At 43.2% G+C, this 21,200-nt stretch overlaps 1 protein-coding gene across 1 annotated transcript; it reads right to left on the minus strand.

Annotated features, from left to right (window-relative positions):
• Positions 1-874: 874 nt before the first annotated feature.
• Positions 875-17,716, minus strand: LOC129077108 (cytochrome P450 2C23-like). Its single transcript, XM_054581351.1, has 9 exons — positions 17,439-17,716; positions 15,872-16,034; positions 12,891-13,040; positions 12,127-12,287; positions 11,449-11,625; positions 8,195-8,336; positions 7,039-7,226; positions 3,091-3,232; positions 875-1,718 (listed from the first exon to the last, which is right to left on the minus strand). Exons 1-9 carry the CDS (start codon positions 17,616-17,618, stop codon positions 1,537-1,539), a joined length of 1,485 nt encoding a protein of 494 aa, XP_054437326.1. The 5' UTR covers positions 17,619-17,716; the 3' UTR covers positions 875-1,536.
• Between the last annotated feature and the right edge of the window lie 3,484 nt (positions 17,717-21,200).

Genomic DNA, 21,200 nt, shown 5'->3' on the forward strand with positions numbered 1-21,200 from the left:
CCGCCAAGCAAACCTTGTGCTCATTTATAGTCTCTTTCCAGCCCTGAGCAACCACTAATCCAGTGTCTGTCTCTATGAAGTTGCCTATTCTGAATATTTCATATCAAGCAATCATGCAGCATGTAGTGTGTTGTGTCAGCTTCTTTCACATAGTATATAGTGTTTTCAAGGCTCATTCATATTGTAGCGTGCATCAGAATATATAGATCCTTCCTTTTTGAGGCTGTATAATATTCCATTTTATATATACAGACACAGTTTGCTTATCCACTCATCGGTCAGGAGACAGCTAGGTTGTTTCTAACTTTTGGCCCTCAGGGACAATGCTGTAAGAATGTGGGCATACGAATACCTGTTTGAGTCCCTGCGTTCAGTTCTGTGGGGTATTTACGCAGAAGCTCAACTCTACTTTTCAAGCTCCTTTCCCGCCCGCCTTCCCGGGAGGCTGGGCTGCCCGCTGGTGTTTGAGCCATCCTCTTGTGGCAGCTGCTGCTCACAGCTGGGCCACTGCCGGGGTAGTGGCAGCTCTTTTCTGGGTCACCGTTCTCTTGGCATTGCTCAGCCTTCCCTTGCAACTGCTCTTACTCTTCAACCCCCATCCACACCTCCCTCCTCTTTCTGAATAGGATGCCGCTGTGCATGTCGGAATCCTAACTGCGGACATGGTTTGATTTCTTATCCACGAATGCTCTTTGAGGCCCATGCAAATCCATTCTTGCAAATGCACGGGATGGGGCAGGGAGGGATTTCTGACAGCAGGTTATCATTTAATTTCATCTATTTCTCATATCCTACTGTAGGGAACCCATAACTCAAGGAAGGGGGAGTTTGAGATCTGAAATAAAGTCAGACATACACAGACAATCAATTGTGGAAGTAAACATTTATTTTAGGAATGTGGCAGAAATCCTATAGGCACTTTCAATTGGAAATAGAAATCATACATGTAGGCTATTATATTAATTTCTCTGTTTTGAAAAACTTCAGCAAATCAGATCTCCAAAGCCACAGGAAGAGTGAAAGCGCCACTGTCTTGCTGGCTGTCCTGACCAAGGCCTCCGGGGGCCGGGCCTTGGTGCCCCTGAAGCGCGGTGTATGAGGAGCTGCACAGGGGATGAATTGATTGTTTGTACCCTTGGAATTTTCAGGACCCAGCTCCTTTTGGCAAGGGATTTTAGATTTAAACAAATGTCCATCAGGTTCTTAATGAGCAGCGATTCTGTCCTATGCACTGTTTAAAATGAAGGGCAAGACCGTTGGGGTTGGGTGGAGTGCAGGGAGTAAGAGGAAAAAGCAATTACTTTGAACTTTTTCTCCGTTTTCAAAGATTTGTTTTCAGAGAGAGGAAGGGACAGAGAGAGCAGCAGTGATTTCTTGTTTCGCTTATTTATGCATTAATTGGTTGATCCTGTAAGTGCCCTCACCGGGGATCGCACCGGCCGCCTTGGCATATGGGGACGACTCTAACCCACTGATCTAACCAGCACGGCTAAGAAGCAATTACCCCGATTTAAACTGATGGAACAGAAAATCCTTTTATCTAGGAACAAGGCACAGCTTGAAAGGTGGAGGAATGTTGATAAGCCCAGCAATGAGGGGCTTGGTCGGTAGTTCCTTGGGATCCCCCAGCGGCTTCAGGGAAAAGTTCTGCAGAACAGTGGTGAGGAAGAGGAACAGCTCCATGCGGGCCAGGCCCTCCCCAAGACAGGCCCGTTTACCTGGGAGGAGGAAAGTTTTCCATTAGCTCACTCCAAATTCCAATACAATAATTCATATTCAAATACAAAAATTCATTCAAATACGATATCCCCAAAACGAACACGCAAACAAATAAACAAATCAAGTACCATATGCCTCAAAGAGCCATTTGAAAATGTGGATCAGAAAAGGGAGTGCGTATCAGTTGCCTAGGACAATACGTCCGTACGGGGCTACCTGTCAGCACACATCACAACACGCTCCATACATTCTGACTCTTTCACTGGGTAATTCTTCTGCGGATTTCGCTGTAGGAATAGGAGATTCACCTATTAGGATGCCACTTGCATCGTTATTGATGATATTGATGAGTTAGATCAAAAACTGTATACGCATCTATAAGAAATCAACGAAATAAAGCCTTCTGCATCTATCGCACAATGCAACCTAAATATGCTTCTGTGGAAGAGTTTTAATACCAGAGCCTGCCCTTTACCACCACAAACTAAGTGAAACAAATTATCAAAGGTTGTACAGAATGAACCACATTTTTTTTTAAATATACATCTATTCTGTATGCTTAGACAATTGTTGGAAGTATATACAGTAAAACATTAACAGTGATTATCTCTGCAGGGTGAAATAGCAGATGATTTTTCTTTCTTTCTCTTTTTTTTGCTTTTCTGCATTTTCCATCTTTTCTGTTGAACACTTCATAACACGGTTGAAACTGTTACAGTTTCTGATGTAACTATGTGACTGTAATTGGATTGAGTAGTAAACCATCTTAACTATTATTTTGTAAAATACTTATCAAATGATTGAATAAGATAAGGAAAAGAGAATGTGTGCTCACTAACCCTTAGTTGTCTTTATGACCTTATGGGAAATATCAATAATAACTGGAAGGCAAGAGATTTCAGAGGGCAAAAAATAACACGAGGGTGCCATGGTCTCTTTGACAGCCACTGGCTCTACGAATCAGAGAAGTTCATAATCGTTCATTAGTTAAAAAGAAGATACAAACGGGTACATTTGTTTAGGAAAAGTCAATATGACAAAGGGAAATCAACAGATAAGAGTTTGCAAAAGCAGGTCCCTTTGTCATCTGATAATATGTGACATTTGAATCGGATGGACTGACTGCAGTTTTTTTTTTAAAAAGTGGCATTATATTCAGTCATCCCACAACCAAATAGTCCCTGGGTGACTTACCTTATCTTACTTGTCTACAGACTTAAGTAGCTTCTCACCCTTCCATCAGAAACTGAGCTTCACTTGCTTGCCTTTGCAATCACCGCTGGGTTACTTAGTTATACCACAAATGCAGTGAAGCTAAAGGTTGTTCAGAATGAGCATGTGTATGGTTTGAATGGGTTTATTTGTATTTACCGAGGGAGAAAGGTATGAAGTAATTCGTTTTCCTGAGGCTGCCATTTTCATCCAAAAAGTGGCCTGGGTCAAACTTCTCTGGGTTGGGGAACTCCTTGCAATCGTGCAGGACTGAAGACAATAATGGCAATACCATGGTGTCCTGGAGCGAAGAACAAGGGAGCAGGTGCTCGTTATTGTGCCTGTCCTTGCTTCGTGAACGAGGCTAACGCTCTTAATTATAGGAACTGAACAGGACTGAGTGCTTGCAAGCTTGCCTGGTGAGTGACTGTCTCGAGTTACGGCTATCTTACACACGTTACCGTCCAATCTGTTTTATCAACTAATAAGATGATTCTCTTTGGGGGAAGTGAAGTTATGGTCAATGTTCAATAATCAGATGGTGTTGATAAATGGGGGTTTGCAACCCACATAGCCTAGAGATGAGCTTTACTGGAATTGCTGCCTCAAATGGAAGATCCTACTTTTTCACAAATGCTTCTGTTCTAAATTCAGGTGTGAATGGAAGAAAGTGACTTATGAAAACTTGAATCTGTTGAATCAGTCTTCACTTCCTTCATTTATAAAGTCGGGTGGGACTCATAAAAACACAGGCTTTCCTCCCAGTTTACAAAAGATTTTTGTGAGGTTTAAAGGACAGAAGAATATTGTTAACTCCCATTTATACTGGATGCTTCACATTAATCAAACACTGTTCTTAGTTACCTGTTTATAAACTGTACTCAATTCTCACTTCAATTGTATTCACTAGGCTCTCTCTCTGTTCGCTTTGTGGAAGTGAGAACATTGCTAGTCAGAGAGGAAAAATTGTTTACTTACTTGAGGTTATACTTTGGTAAGTGGCAGGCTTACACCCTGACCCGAGCTCCGTCTGCTCATAAAGCACCCTTCTTTAAGTGCACGCATCCTTTTTCCATTTTTACCTTATTTTGTATATCCTTAAACATAATTTCAGAAGTATTGGAGTAGTCAATACAGGCACACAAGAGGACACACCAGAAAAATGTGCAAAGGGGAATAAAGTGAAAAAAAGTTTCTCTTCGACTCAAGTCCCCTGTTTTTTGTTTTCTTTTCTTCAGGTAATTACCGTTACCATTTGATGATATATTCTTTGGAAGACATTTTATGGATTGGAAAAAAGAGGGCACACGCATACATCCTCCACTATTTTCACACAAATAGAGTGCTCTAGCTTGCTTAGTATTCTCCTTTAGAGGAATAAAGGAATTTTTAAAGTCCTTTGTAAATGAACATTTGGGGATTTTCTAATCTTCAATATCACAAAGACTGTTGCGATAAACATTCTTATTTTGAAGAAAATGCACACAAAGGATCATTTCCTAGCAGTGGAACTACACCTTACATTGTATGTAGGTTTTGAATTTTGATAGAAATGGCCACATTGCCTTTCATAGAGGTTACACCAATTTATGGCATTACCAAAACTACATGTTCTTTTTTATATTCTGCCAACATATTGTGATAAGTAAAAGAATTTTCTTCATGATATTTATTTTGAACATATTTCATTGCGAGGGTATTTTTCCACATTTAAAAAGCACGTGCAATTACTTTTACTCCGATTTAATTTTGGGGTTTTTATTTTTGAACTGCATCTGTTGCTTTTTGGGGCTGTTCACACTGACTGTAGGAGTTCATTTTATTTTTCAGTAATTAGTCCTTTGCTCCGATGAATTACTGCAAAATTTCCTCTCAGTTTATCTTTGAAACTTGGTTTCTCTTTCCAGGCAGATTTTGCTTATTTGCATAGAGCTACATTGATCAACTTTGAAATACATGGCCCTCTTATTCTTCATGTTTTGGGGGGGCAGGGGGGCCAATCTTAGAAGTGTTTTGAAACTGAAATTCTCAAAGAAATTACTGCTTTTATTCCTAGTACTTTTACCGTTTAATATTCTATGCGTACATATTTGAGCCACCAAGAACAAATTTCCATGGAAGGCGAGGTAGGGACCTGTCATTATTGTTTTCCAACTGCGCAGGAGTTCTCTAACTTCCGTTGACGAATCCATACTTTCCCTCTAGGGGAAGGCACTGTTAATCATGTCCTAACTTTTCATGTATAATTAAGTTTATTTCTCAACTTTATTCATTTCAGCCCTCTTGTCAAGAAGCTCTTTTACACTGCTTTAATAACTGTGACTTTATATTATATTGTAACATTTGGCAGGAGCTAGCTCCATTTTTATTTTATACTACTTCATGTCAAATTTGGGATCTGCTAGTTTATTTAGTTCCCAGAATATCTGGTTGTTATTTTTATTGAGATCTCATAAATGTATGGATTGATTTTTGAATAACTGTTATTTTTCTACCCAAACAGAGAAAAAGTCTTATACTTTATTCAAACACTTTATCTCTCATTTACATTTTTAAGTTTTCTTTCTACAGATCTTGAATTTTGTGTTCAGTTTACTCCTAAGTATTTTATCCTTGTTTTTATTAATGAAAACTCATCTTCATTATGTTTTCAAAATAGTTTTTATTTTATATGGGTGGCAATGCTTTTTTAATAATCAGTTAGTGTCTAAACTCTGAAGAATTCTAGTTTTGCAATGGTGTATCAGCTAATAGTCTTATATTATTCAGGTACAATTATATCATTTAAAAGTTGCTTCTTTCTCTTGAATGCTGTAGCTCATTACTTTTTTCTAATGCTACTTGAAGAAGTAGTAATGGTAGATAGCCTTGCTTTATTCCTGATATTAGGAATGCCTTTAGCCTTTCATCGATAAGCATGACTTGGGAAGCATGTTTTTCTGGCTAAAGAGTTATTCGTCTATTTTTATTTTATTAAAGGTTGAAAAATTTAAAAATTAGTACAAATTGGCAGTTACAGAGGAGTCACAGTGGTGTATAAAGTACAGGATAGGGAAGATAGTCAATACCATAGTAGTAACTATGCGTGGCGTCAGATGGGTATTCGATTTATTGGGGGAATCGCTCTGTGAGTTAAATAAATGTCTAACCACCATACTGTGCACCTGAAACTAATATAATATTGAATGTCAACTGTAATTAGAAAATAAGTTTTTTACTTAAAAATGGACACTGAATGTGAGCAAATGCATTTTCTGCACAACGGAGAAAATTGTGTGATTTCTCCAAAACTCTATTTATATGGTGAATTTTATGATACTAGATTTCTTGGTGTTGATTTTCCTGTATTCTTGATTATCTCCATTCGTTGGTGGCATAGTGTTTTGAATGTGATGCTAGACTCCATGCGCTAATAGACTTCTGCAGTGATATCTTTAAGGAAGACTGGTAACTTGTTTTGTAGGGTTTGATACTCTTTAGAAATATTTTGATGAGGTTTGACACCTTTGCTTCCTCCTCTATCTTCTGGGACTATTTCGGTGTAAAACCGAGGGCCCTAATCACAACAGAAGCCTGACTACATCCTCAGTGTGCATGGAGTGGTTTTGGTAAAAGCTAAGTATTCTGCAAGTGTTAAATGTTAATGGGCAGCAATATCTCAAATGTCCTGGTGAATAAAGTCCTGGCAGGGGCAAATCTGGGTTCCAGAAGCTTGGCACTGGGCTTGATCATTGTAGAGCTACAGGCACACTTTCCACTTCCCCCTTTTTAGAATCCGTCATGAAAAATCAGATTTCAGTTCCCATTAGATTCTCGTTATTGGAAATCACGGCTCCCTTAGTCCATTCTAGGTGAGAGCAGCAGGGTGCCCTGGAAACCCCAGGCCAGCGTCCCCAGCTCTAGGAAGGCTGAGACAGGGCTACCGAGGTGACAGAATGACCTGAGGGTCCACCGCACAGCAAGCCCCGGCCACCTGACTCTGACTTCGTGTGCTTTCTGTGACACTCGCCTGCCTCTCTCTCGGACAGAACAGGGAGCCCCTCAGAGACCGCACACAGGGACCGTGTTGCCCCTCTCTCCCGGTCAGCTTTCCCACACACATCTAACCTTGGGGATGACGAATTGTCTGAATTTCGTGTCCTTGGTCACGACATGGGGCAGACTGAAAGGAAGGAGGGTGATGTATCTTTGTATCTCATTCAACACCGCCTCTGTGTAGGGCATCTTCATCTTGTCCTTCATGGAGGGGCTCTGGTTGCGCCCGATCACACGGTCAATTTCTTCATGAACTTTGGCTGCAGAGACATGGATCATGAATGTTACTCCAGCAGTGTGTTCCCTGGACACCTGCAAGTTACTTGAAATGCTTGCAATGTGCAACAGAAAGCAGCCTATAGACAGCTGCCAGGGTCAAAGAGATGTTGCTCAACAGCCCACTGCTCTGCACTTGATGGAATTTTTATTTTCTATTTTGCTGTAAATACCAGACACTTTGCTGAAGGAAACAGAAAGGCTGCGTTGACTGTGTTCTTGGCCTCCTGGCTTCATTGGTTTGTTCTCATGTACAGGTGAGACAGAACTTTTGTGCAGGGAGCAGGGCTTATCCCATGATTCCTGGCAAACCAGCTGCGCAGGGAAAATATCCTCGCTCTAGTGGGAGCATCTCCTTTGTCACCTTCACGCAGTCTCCTACATGTTTTGTGGGGATGGTAAAGCCATTTTGGTGAGCAGTGTGAACATTGCCTTTGTAAGGCCTGTGCTCTGAGGATGTGCTTGAGGAAATCGAGCCAGGACAATTTCATTTTTGAATGTTAAATTATATCACAGCTAAAGACCCCCTTTGGGGATCTGGTCCATTTCGAAGATGCAAACACAGAGGCCTGAGAGGTGAAATAACCTCTTTGAGGTCGCATAGCCAGGAATTGACAGGCCTAGGGAAAGAATCCAGCAGGGCAACCCATGGGCCCCTCCTCTAACAGGGCTCACCCTTTGGTCTTGCGCCTCATGTCTAAGAATCGGGATTCAGAAGCTCCTCTGTTGTCAACTTAAACAACAGCCTTTGTGTTCCTAAAGGTGTTCCCTCCTTATCAGCATTGTTAGACAGAATCCTGATCTGCAAAAGCAACACTGCAGAGGTGGCTCTTTGCATGACCCCTCTACAAGGCGGTCCAGAGAAAGCGAACCAGTCACTGTCAGCAGTGTCTTCCCACCCTCATCGGCTGCCCGGATTAATTTTTGGTTTGTCGCTACAATATCACTGTACCTTCCACCTCTGGATGTTTCAGTAGGAGCAGGAGTCCATATCTCATGGTGGAACTGGTTGTCTCAGTTCCTGCTGCAAACAAATTTGATCCGCAGATTGTCAAGTTCTCCAAGTGAAATTCAGACAACGGGTTGCATTTCTCCTGTAGGCGGTAGAGTTAGTGGCTACGTGAGTTAGAAAGAAGGCAATGGCTCCACAGTCACACCCCTTGCCCAGTAAGAGGCTGCATCTGGTGCACTGTAGTATAGTGGATTAAAGGAGAACAGTCATGAAACTGAAACTCCTAGGTTCAATCCCAGATAGTCAATAACAGATGGGTGCCCTTGGCAAGTCACTTTACTCGCAATTCAGTTTCGTCCTCTGTGAAACGGGATAGAACACAGAACATCCCCCATATGCTTATCATAAACATGAGGAGAGTTAATCGTCGAAGCTCTTGGGACAATGCTTCATATATACAAGTACTCAGTGAACGGTACCTTCTTACATTATATTTAATGACAAAGACCAGATGACAAACCCTCTACAAGCACAGAGAGAGACCACTGGGGCATGATTGATCCACTTCCTTCACGTAAACTGCTTACAAGCTCTCGGTCCCCGCCCTCACATCTGACAGTCATCATTTTAATGGCGTTTCCAATATGGAGACTGGACTTGTAGGACATTTTTACTCATAATTTTCCACGTGAGATCCTCAAAGTGTTTAGGACATAAAGTGATCCAGGACGTAAAAATGGTGAGTGAGCTTTCTATTTTGAAATTTTCTCCCAAAAATAAAAGAGATTTTTTGGTTTAAAAATTTGTTAATATTAATTTATTTTTAGAAAAAGGGGAAGGGGGGAGAAAGAGAAGGAGAGAAACATCAATGTATGGTTACCTCTCCCATGCGCCTACACCTTTATACTCAATTCATATTTGACAGCGAAAGCAAGCACCGACAATGGGCTAAAGACAGTTGATTCAATAGGTGGTGCTGGGAAAATGGAACAGATGCATGCAGAAACATGGAACCAGACCGCCTTCTTATGCAACACACAAGAGTAAATTCAAAGTATTTTACAGACTTCAATGTTGAGCTCCAAACCATAAAAGTCCTAGAGGAAAACATAGGCAGTAAAATCTCAGATGCTGTTTGTGGCAATATTTTCTCAGTTATATCCCCTCAGGCAAGGAAAACATAAGAAAAAACAAAGAAATGGGACTACATCAACTTAAAGAGCTTTTGCACAGCAGAGGAAGCCATCAACAAAATGAAAAAGACAATGAACAGGACAACATATTCGCTGATATATCTGATAAAGGGTTAATATCCAAAATTTATAAAGAACTTAATAAAACTCACTCAACACCAAAAACACAAGCAATCCCTCTAAAAACCAGGCAGAGGACCTGAATTGACACTTCTCCAAAGAGGACATCCAGATGGCCAACAGACATATGAAAAGATGCCCCATGTCACTAATCACCAGAGAAATGCAAATTAAAACCACAGTGAGGTATCATTTCACACCTGTCAGAATGGCCCTTATCAATAAAATTACCAGCAGCCGTGAGCCAGGGCACGGAGGAACCGGATCGCTGGTGCACTCTGGGTTGGAACGCAGATCGCCAGTTCATCAGCCTAAACAGGGCCTGGGGCTGCCTGGAGCCAGTGACTCACGGGAGCAGGGGTACAAAAGCCCAGCTGCCTCCGCTCAGGGCCTGACAAACTCTGCACTGTGATTTATACTCTACCGCCCCCTGGAGGATCCGGCAGAGACTGGACTGAACTGGAAACTGGGAACGTTTAACTTTTTCCCATCCCCGTCCTGTTGCCCTCATTCACATACCAGTTTCTCTAAAGGGAATTCCTTGAATAAATCACTTTCAGATAAATCCCCATTTCAAGCAGTGCTCCCAGGAAACTGACCGTCAGGCAACTCCTGGTCTCTCTGCATCGACTGTTGACCCTTCCAGTACGTCCTTCACATCGCAAACACGATCACCCTTACACAGTGTTCAAACCCCACAAACAATTTTCCTTGTGTCATTAGGATCAAAAGTGAACTAACAGATACGGCCGCCGGCCGGTGTGAATGGCCTGCTGGCCGACCTGCCGCTGCTCAGCGACTCCCCACCACCCTCTCCTGCCCGCTCCCTCCCAGTCCCACCCGCTTTCTTGCCACCCTTCGCGTTCCCACGCTGCTTCTGCCTCAGGGCCCTTGTACATCTTGTGTCGCTGCTTGGTATATTTTTCTCTGTCACTTTTACACAAAGAAGCCCACTCACCCTACGGCTCCCAGGCCGGTTACCACCTAGGCGTGCAGGCATGGATGGACGCAGTGGGGCTGGGCTTAGAAGTCCCTCCCACCCCACACTGGACGGACTCTAGTGTTCCTGCCACATTCTCCCACTGCGACGTGGACTTCCCCTCCGAGCACGTCACTCTTACTGCTTGATTTAATAATCGCTGCCCCGGACAGGAAGCTCCAGGAAGTCAAGGGTTATATACGTATTAATTAATTAGGGTGTCCCCCCTTGGGGGACATATGCACCAACAACGTTAGTTTTGAAGGGCTCAAAGGATAATTTTAATATTTTTAGTTATGTGTTTATACATGAAATGTCTTTTACAATCGATTGCTGGTCGCCGTCTTGGCTGTTTTTCTGCTGATGTGCTCACGGACAGTCGTGCTGGTATTTTAGGTGACCACCTGACAACTGGTGGCTGTGGGAGTACTTTTAATTCAATATGTTTAATACCACTTGTGGTTAATGTAGAACATCTTTGCTTTAGAATCTTTATCCACAACCCATTTCAAATAACGAAATTGTCTCTATGAGAAAACACAGTCCACTTTTCATAATGTATGGGTCTACGACAGACTGTGTGGGAAGCACTGTGGCAAAAAACGGCTGGCTGTGTGTGTAGAATGGATGGGTAGTGAAAACACATGTGTGTTTTATCCACCCCAAAGTACATATATGTTCCGGAACATGCATTTAGATGTATGTGTGTCTACCATGGAGCTCATCCTACATATGTATCGAGACCTTTGACATGCTAACGTCCAAGTGCGGGAACTAAATAGACGTACAAAGGAAACAGAGAGCTTTGGACCACTTAAAAGTTCTACTGTGAACAATACTAGGGTACGTCAGTGCCCTAAAAGCCGAAATATCAAGAATTACTGACATGGTGTGACTGTGCGGTCATGCACTCCCACGGGAGAACCAGACAGGGTGCCAGGGAGAGCCAGTGCCTGCAGTACCTGCTCCATCTTGCAGAGGAAAGAGTCGATGAAGTCTTGAGGGTTACTCTCATCCAGGGATTCTTGATGCTCCTTCACTTTTCCCAGAATGAAATTATGAAAAACTGCAGTCCTTTTAAAAAATGATCTATGTTGTCCAGGGAGATGCTTTATGAGATTTGGCCATAGATTGTAAACCTAAAAAAGGGCAGAGGGGAAAATACCCTGGAAATTCAGTTTGCAAAGAGGAACCAGAGTGTCTGAGTGCAGTGCCTGCCCCTGGGCGTGGCCTGGCCAGGCAGAAATCCTTCCTCCAACTTCCAAGCAGAAGAGGAGGGAGGACCATCATCACACACAGCAGAGCAGCCCTGGCCCATCTCCTGGCTCATCCCTGCCTCCTCCACCCCGGAGTCACACGGCGGAACATGTGCACACGGGCCTGAAAAGAAACATAGGCACCGGGGAATGTTGTGTCTTCTTTTGTGTGAGCAGACCCCTAGAGGCAAGCAGAGGGCGTCCTTCCAGTGACGCCGGGGAACTGTTATTGCACTCATTCACTCGACACACATGCACGGGAAGGTGACAATGAATGCCGATTGATGTTGGCACTTTGCTCCTGAAGGAGCCCTCTACCCGGCCTGCTAGCTACCAGTGGGTCTATGAGATCAACGGCAAGTGCAGATGCAGCCTCAGCCTTACCTGATTCCATACAGGGCTTAATCGCCTAAAATTTAAACCCAACAAGTCCATCAGGAAAAGGAACTTCTTGTCCTGGTACTGAAAACGCTCTTTGAAGAGGATGGAGCAGATCACATTGCAGGCAGCACAGGAGAGGATGAAAGAAGGATCAAAGGGCTGAGCTGATGTGAGAAAGAAACTACTGTTAACATTGAGCATTTTCTTCAAGAACGGCACCTTCTTCCCGCTCAGATGTATACACACCAGTTATTTCCTCTAAACTTCCCCAAATTAAGATGTAAGCGCCTTCTAAGAATACTGGTACTAGATAGTATTGCACTGTGCTAATAATACCAATTATGCGATTACATGAATACTTAAATAGTCATCAGGGCAACAGCTGATATGGACCATTTGCTACATGGTCCTCTTGCTACACGGTTGTGTATCTGTCTTGCAAACTATATTCCTTAACTCTCATTCTGAGGTTTGATTTTTAGCCCCATTTCTCAGATGTGGAAACTACATCTTACAGAAGGAAAGACACTTGGCCAAATTTACATGCCCGGCAAGTGCTCATGTTGAGAAATGAGTCCAAAAGCAAGGAGTTGAGAGTCCTAACGAAAAGCATCGTTTTCTTCCCACCCATTTTTTCTCTGAGCCAGCGCTCTGATTAATAGAGCAGCCTGTGGACCACAGAGGGGTTCCCAAATGAGGAGCCGTGACTGGGGGCGGTTGCCTGTGGGGAGGCCCTTGACCCCAAAGGGACGGACGCTGGCATTCACCCTTGGTTTTCCTGAGCTCCTCCACCAGGCACCGGGCTTCCTCCTGGACCCTCTCCTCAAGGCTCCTCTTCCCCATCCCGAAGTTCCTCAGGGTCGTGAGGGAGAAGCGCCGCATTTGCTTCCACGTCTCTCCATTACTGAAAATAACTCCTAGGAAAAGAAACAAGGAGCCGGAGAGGATGGGTGTCACTGAGTCAGGTTTTTCCTGAAGCTGCCCTCTTGTGTCTACCCTGAGCTGTTTCCGAGTGCCCCTCAGGAGGGATTCAGCAAATCGCAGTGTAAGAGCACAACTTATTTTGGAGTTGGGTGAAATATTTGTCACAAAGACTAGATAACCTATGCTGGTCAACGGGGGGCAGAGGTGATGGAATGAAGCAGGGAGGGGAATCGTTGGTGGGTGGAAAATATTCCCAAGTGTGGAAGGCCTCTGTCCGGTTTTGTTAAAAATGGGCAAAAGTGGCATGTGTTCCCACAAACACATGTTTTTACACTTCATAGTCCTCTGCCCTGTGGTTTAGTTCTAGCTGTGATGTTTTTCTGTGACAAGATGAGTTAAGCGAATCAATATGGGATGTATGATTCTATTCTGCTGAGAATATACTACAGTGAATGTAGCCTCCTCTGAATAAGAAGAAACAAAGAAGCAAACGAACCCAGCATAGTCCATACCAATGCTTTTTAATGTCCTCTTCTGTACTAACCCATTAACTTATTGGAAATGTCCTACTGCTCTTAATGCACATCAGTTTCGTCAGCCTGTAGTACCCTCTCAAAAGTCAATGACTTGTTTGTAGCTTTTTCTTTGCAAGCAAATGACCTCCCTAAGACTGGAGCATCAAAAAGAAAACAAATATTTGCCCTTGCTGGTGCAGCTCAGTGGATTGAGTGCCAGCGTGCAAAGCGAAATGTTGCCCGTTGGTTCGCGGCTTTGGTTGCTGGTTCGATTCCCGGTGGGCAAATACCTGGGTTGTGGGCCAGGGCCCCGGTTAAGGGTGTGCGAGAGGCAGCTTGTCAATGTTTCTCTCCCTCCTTTCCCTCCCCTTCCCTTCCCGCTCCGTTCCCTTCTCTCTACAAAATTTAAAAAACAAGAAGAAAAACATCTACTTAAAGATTATGACCCCAAAGCCATGACCTAGGGATATCACAAGGGACCAGCAAAATCTTCAAGAACTACGGAGCAGGAGCAGGGAGTGGTGCTAATGCTTTGAAATTTGATCTTCCCTCTGAGGTAGACAGACTTGGATCAAAAGGAGGGAATTGTTAATAAAGGAAATACAGGGCAAAATGGAGTCACTTTTGCTAAGCAAACTCACCAAACCTAAACTTAATAACTAACATGTCAGCCTCTTCCAGGAGTGGAATTTTAAACCAGTTCATCTGGACTTTCCTGATCTACACCAGCAAGGTAATCAGCAAGGTAATAAACCCCTGCTAGTTAGTCCCTTTCCCCTGCAGGTAGAAGACCTGGTCTGAGGACACTTCTTTCATTCTTTGGCCATACCCTTCTGCCTATGAAAACTTTCCATTGTGCACAACCCCTCAGAGGTCCTTCGAGCTGGTAGATGGGACGCTGTCCAATACCTGAATAGCTTCATAAAATCAACTAGATACTCATATTGACTCAGACGAATTTTGTTCTTTAACAGAAGAAAGTTTCTATTTCTCTGGGACTTGCAGTTTTACAGTTGTGAGTGGTTTGGAGGAGACTTTGAGGGTCTGTGAAGCTCTTTGTGCATGTGTACAGTCCCTGGTATATGTAAAGCAATGTGTGACACATCCCTAAGTTCTGAAACATAATGATAAAATTAGTGACCTGTGAGTCTGTCATCCAGCCGAAGACCTGGAGCCCGACTAGTACCATTATGGCTCCCTGTGTGCTGCCTCCCTGACCCCCCTCCCCCCACCAAAGCAGGCGGTGCCGGAAAACACGGTAAACTCTATGTCTCGTCGTTTGTTCACTGTTGCTGCAGCCTTTTGAACATGTGAAATGATACCCCAGGAATCGCTCCTCCAGGTCCCGAACTCCTGACAGTGCTGGGGAAAATCTTTTATTTCAGGTTTGCCAGATCATTTTTATCGCAATTATATTTGCATATTTAGGTAATAAGGAACTTGGACTCTGGCTTTTTTGTTGTTGTAATCCTCACCAGAGGACACTTTTCCTTGCTCTTAGAGAGAGAAGCATCCATTTGTTCCCTCCCATAGGCACCCGGACTAGGGATCGCAACCGCAGGGCCAGAGATCAAACCCGCTACTGTGGGATGTGCCATGACTGGGAATCGAACCTGCAACCCTTCGGATCTGGTATGGCACTCCAACCAACTGAGTCACACCAGCCGGAGCCAGACTGTTTTTGAAACTCATCTCAATAGAGCTATCGGGGCATCTGTTATATAATAACAGAATGTGTCTGGTCCTTAACCCTGGTTCCCGGGAGGGGACTTAAATAGCCTCAGCATTTCCCATGGATTGGAGGAGTCTTTGTGTTCAGGGTGAGCCCCTGGGGCCTTGTTCAAAGTGAGGTTCCATATTAACGTGTCAAGAAGGCAATACATTCTGATTCCCAGGGAGAGGATACAGACAATCTGCCTTTGGGACCCTCTCAAACCTTGCCCTACGTGTCTCTTCATTTGCATCCTCTTTATAATAAAACTGCTAGTTAGTGCTTTCCTGAGTTCTCAGAATAATTCTACCCATGATTAAACCTGAGGAGGTCACCGCACGCCTGAAGTTTTCTCCTGTTGGTCAAAAGTACAGATGACCTGGAAGCCAGTGGATTTTCGGCTGGCGCCTCAAGGAAGGGCTGTGTTGCTGGGGACGACGCCTTTAGCCCGTGGAGTCTGCACTACGTCTGGGTCATAGCATCAAATTGACATTGCAGTATTGTAGCATCCGATCAGTTGCTTGGTGCAGAACAGACATTTATTAAGATAGTCCCATGTTTGTTCATTTAACATACCATATTTTGATTTAAAACATACCATGTCCTTTTTGGAAATCTGAAATGACTGGAATACGTCCTCTGCCAAGGAATTTATCACCCTGATCGATCAGAGCTTCCTTCACCGCCTCATATCCATGCAAGACCACGGTGGGTCTGGGGCCAAGGTACAACATGTAAACAGGGCCGTACTCTTGGGCTAACTGGAAAAAGATTAAAGCGGCATTGTAAGTGCTATTGAGAAATCTCTCCACTGGAGGCTTGGGTGGAACTTGGGTAATAATTTACATGTAGCTTAGCCTTTACCCCATCCTTCCCATTTTAGAAATTTAACCCAGAGTTTAGTCATGGAGTCATTCTTCCCTTCTTTTATAATATGCAACCATTAAGCAAACAGTTACTAAGCACCTGTACTGTGTCAGACACTGTGCACAGCCCAGGAGCCCCCATGGGACTAAGAGTCTAGTGCAAACAACAGGCAGTAAACAGCCAAACACCCTCATTTACAGTACAAAATGAGCATAATTCCATGAAAGTGATAAAGAGTGCACTGTGTTGGATGATAATGGGCAAACAATAAAACAGAGAGGCCAGGGGTCTATGAGGGGATAAGATTTAAGGTTCAACGAAAGATGAGAAGGAAGGAGCCGGGACAAGGGCTCGGGGTGAGGGGGCTTGCTAGTCAGGTATAAAAAAGGAAGAAACCGATGCATTTAGGCCAGCATTGTCCCCACAGGAGAAAAGGCGTAGTAAAGCAGCCAACAACTGGGGCATGGCTTTTGAACACCATTCTACTCTCTACTTATGTAAGTTGGACTATTACAGATTCCACAGGTGGTGAGATCATGCGTGTTTGTCTTTCTGTGTCTGACTTACATACTTAGGAGAATGTCTTCCAGGTTCATCCATGTTATAAAGAGCAGGATTTCCTTCTTCTTTTTAAGGCTAAATAACATTCCAGTGTGTGTGTGAGAAAATCGATACATGAGTAGATCGATAGACAGGTGATAGAGAGCCCACATTTTCTGCATTTATCTATTGGTGGACATTTAGAGTGTTCTGGAGAATATATCCTTGGACAATGAACTCCTGGTGATGATTTGTCATATTTGCAAAGAAATAAACGTCCGTCAGGACAGCAGAGCTGGGCTGTATCAGAGCAAGATGTTGGGGAGGGGAGGGAGGATCACAATGCGTCCCATAGATCATCTAATGTAAAATAGTAGTAATAATCATCCTCATGTAGAAGGACATCGGACACATTTTTACATTTGCTGGGCTTGCCTTTTGGAAAGTGTTCTAGGCTGAGAGGATTGGAAGCCTTTCAGTTAAAGTATCTTCTGATTCCAGAATTTTCTCATCTAAAATTCAACCTATATCTCAGGTCTGGTCAACATACATCGCTACCTGGTCTGCAGCGATCCAGTTAAGAAAGAAGGACGTTATCTTCCTTGTAATACAGAGACGGACACCCGAAAGTGCCTCAGGGGTTGAGTCAAACGGAGAGAGACTGAAGGAAGGCAGCCAGCCTGCAGGGGTCTCAGGGGCACGCCTGGAAGGTGACCCCCCGACGTGGAGACGAGCAGCCCCAGAATGAACCCCCTTACCTTGCACAGAGACGCAGGGATATCCTTCAAGTTTAGATTCATCAGATTCCCAATGATGGGGAGGGGAGTTGGGCCCGGGGGGAGCCTTTCTCCTTTGTGACTTTGTTTCCGTACCAAAAGGAAAACCAGGCAAATGAAACAAATAATAAGAACAGGAGTACCAATTTCCAGCAGCTCCATCTCAGCTCTTTGAGGCTAGGTATGTTCAAGTGCTCGGTACAAAGTCTTCTGCAGCGGCGTGACCTGCAAGTTCTTGGATTTGGCAAACCACAGAAAAAAAAATACCCTGGGACTGGTTTTGGCTTTCGTGTGCTGAAGCTTGAGGTTAATTCAAAGGCACATGCGCTCTTCCTCTCAATCACAAAATCTGTACCTTTTGATTTTTGAAGCTTCTCCATTGCATTGTATTTTGCCCCTTTCAGCACTAATGATTTATTAACTATATAGTTGCATTTTAGTTTCCATAACTTTCTGGAACTATACAAATAACTAAATTCACAAATTTTAGAAAAAGAGATCAGATGTTCTGTGATCTTATTTCGAAAAACCGCTGTCAGAGTCGTCCTCCTCAAACATAATTTTTTATCATGTTTCTCATTAGTGAAGTCTACTGTTTCCATCTACAGATGAATGGAGAAAAAGGTAGTATATGCATATATACAATCAAATATCAAGTCACCTTTTAAAATAAGGGAGTTCTAATATTTGCTGCAACATCCATGAACCCTGAAGACGTGGCACTAAGGGAAATAAGCCAGGCACAAAAGGACAAGGATCATAGGATCCCACTGAAATGGGCACCTGGAGAAGTTAAGTTCCTGGACATGGAAAGTACACCAGAGGTTGCCAGTGCCGGGGGGAGGAAGGAATCGGGTGTTGATGTTTAATGAGTACAGGGCATATGTTGAGATGATAAAAAAGTTCTGGAAATGGATAGTGGTGATGATTGCACAGAATTGTGAACGCACTGACTGCCGCTCAACTGCACAACTCAAAACTGTTAAAATGGTCAGTTTAATGTATATTTTACTCCAATAAAAAAAAGAAAAGAAAATCTTCACTCAGGTGGGGTTTGAAAAATGTTCTCTCATTTGCATTTGCATTTCAGATCATTCATGTTCTTAGTGATTTATTCTTTGGGGTCTTACTATTAACAGTAATGTCTATAGATTATTTCATGGGGAATTTTTACTATGATAAATCTTTTCTCTAAATCTAAAAAGAAATCGACTGTGGTTTTCTTTACTTATTATAACGAACATTATTGCACTGAATTCAGAGCCAGCTCTCTGTATTTCTCACATCAGACTATTTCCAGGAAACAAAATCGCTTATTAGCTTGCATGCTTGTGTCCATTAGCCTTAGGGCGTGTAAGCTGGCGTGGAGCCACAGCCAATGATGGGTTTGCACGTGGAGAGCCCAGGGAGAGGGAATTAGTTTAAAGACCTCAGACACGTTTCCATGTTCCCTCCAGCACCTTCTGTGGAACCACTGTCCACTGATGCTTTTGCTCCTCCCAAGTATTCATTTGCAGACATTTCACAGTGAGGTAAAGCACTGACTTGGAAAAGCCTCAACAGTTCGGCCTGTAATGTTCTTTTGGATGTTGAAAGTAGGTGAATAAATGCAGTGAGATGTTGGAAGCGCATTGGGAGAGAGCAGATTTAAGAGGCGAAAGAGTCATACGAACTGAAGTGAAACCCAAGTATAAGAGCAGATTTAAAACAACATCAACGTGTCACTCCCTTGCTGAAAAACATGAAGGATTTGTTTTTGTCTTTTTAGACAGATTTTTATTTCATCACTTCATGTTTTTAGAGGACTTTTAGTTCCGCAGAAAAATTGAGTGGGAAGTACAGAGAGCTCCCACGCACCCTCCGCCCCCACCATCAAAACCCTGAGTCAGACTTGTTGCGACCAGGGAGCCGACACTGACACGTGTGAACCTAAGTCCGTCACTGGCACTGCTGTTCAATCTTGATGTGTGTATCAGTGGGTTTTGACAAACGTATAATGACACATATGCACCATTATGCTCGCGGGGGTGTCCCACCCACAGCCCGTGGGCTGCGTGCGGCACAATCCGGCCATGAATGTGGCCCAGCACTAAACTGTAAATTAACTGAAACCTTTTTTGGTTTTTTTGCTTATCAGACTTCCTTAGTGTTTGTGCGTTTAATGTGTGTCCCAAGACAACTCTTCTTCTTCCAGCGTGGCCCAGAGATGCCAAAAGGTTGGACACCCATTACAGGCTATTTTCCCTGCCTTAAAAATCCCCTGTACTCGACCTATTTATTCTTCCTCACCCCCAACCCTTGGCAACCACTGACCTTTGTATTGTTTTCATAGTCTGGCCTTTTCTAGTATGTCATAGAGTTGGAATCATATAGCATAGAGCCTTTTCACATTGGCTTCTTTCACTTAGTAATATGCACTTAAAGTTTCTCCATGTCACGTCGTGGCTTGACAGCTCATTTCTTTTTATCGCCAACTAATATCCCGTTGTCTGGAAGTTACTCCAGTTTATTTATCCATTCACTCACTGGAGGACATCTTAGTTGCTTCCAAGTTTGAGTAAGTACAAATAAAGCTACTATAAACATCTGTGTGCAAGTTTTTATGTAGATGTTACGTTTTCCTTTTTTTTTTTTTTTAAGATTGTATTCTTTTTTTTTTGTAGAGACAAGGGAAGGGAGGGAGAGAGGGAAGAAACATCAATGTGTGGTTTCCTCCCCCACGCACTCTACTTGGGGAACTGGCCCACAATCCAGGCACATGCCCTGACTGGGAATTGAACCAGTGACCATTTGGTTTGCAGGCCGGCACTAAATCCGTTGAGCCACACCAGCTGGGGCAAATGTAAGTTTTCAAGTTGTTAGCCCAAATACCAAGGGGTACAATTGCTTGATCATATGGTAAGAGTATGTTTAGTTCTGTAAGCTATAACTACCTTATAATGTGGCTGTACCCTTTTGCATTTTCATCAACAATGAATGAGTGTTCCTCTTGCTCTGCATCCTCACCCGTATCTTGTGTTGTCAGTGTTCTGGATTTGGGCCATTATAGGAGGTGTGGGGTGGTATCTCATTGTTGTTTTCATTTGCATTGTCCTGGCAACAGATGATTCAGAACATCTTTTCACAGGCATATTTGCCATCTGTGTATCTTCTTTGGTTTGGTGTCTGCAAAGGTCTTTGGCCTACTTTTCTATTGGATTATTTTCGTATTGTTGAGTTTTAAGTCCTTTGTATATTTTGGGTAACTGTCCCTTGTCAGATGTGTCTTCTGCAAATGCTTTCTCCCGCTCTATGCTTGTCTTCTCTTTCCCTTAGCATGGTCTTTTGCAGACCAAAAAAAGAACCTACACAGTCATAGCCAGATCCGAGGTCATCTAGGTTTTCTCCTGTGTCATCTTCCAGGAGTTTTAGACTTTTGTATTTTACGTGAAGGCCTATGATCCATTTTGAGTTAATATTTCTGAAGGGTGTGAGGTCTGTGTTTAGATTCATTTCTTTGCAAGTGGCTGTCCAGTTGTTCCACCACCGTTGTTGAAAAACTATTTTTTTCCCCATTGTATTGCCTTTGCTCCTTTATCAAAGTTCAGTTGACTCTATTTATGTGGCTCTGTCTCTGGACAATCTATTCTGTCCCACCGACCTACTTGTGTATTCTTTTGTCCATACAACACTGTCTTGATTACTGCTCTTCTATAGTGTCTTGAAGTGACGTGGTGTCAGTCTTCCAACTTTGTTATTTCCTTC

The sequence above is a fragment of the Pteronotus mesoamericanus genome, unplaced genomic scaffold, assembly GCF_021234165.1.
Source record: "Pteronotus mesoamericanus isolate MK-2021 breed Mesoamerican mustached bat unplaced genomic scaffold, CSHL_Meso_final contig_657, whole genome shotgun sequence".
NCBI classification, from domain to species: domain Eukaryota; kingdom Metazoa; phylum Chordata; class Mammalia; order Chiroptera; family Mormoopidae; genus Pteronotus; species Pteronotus mesoamericanus.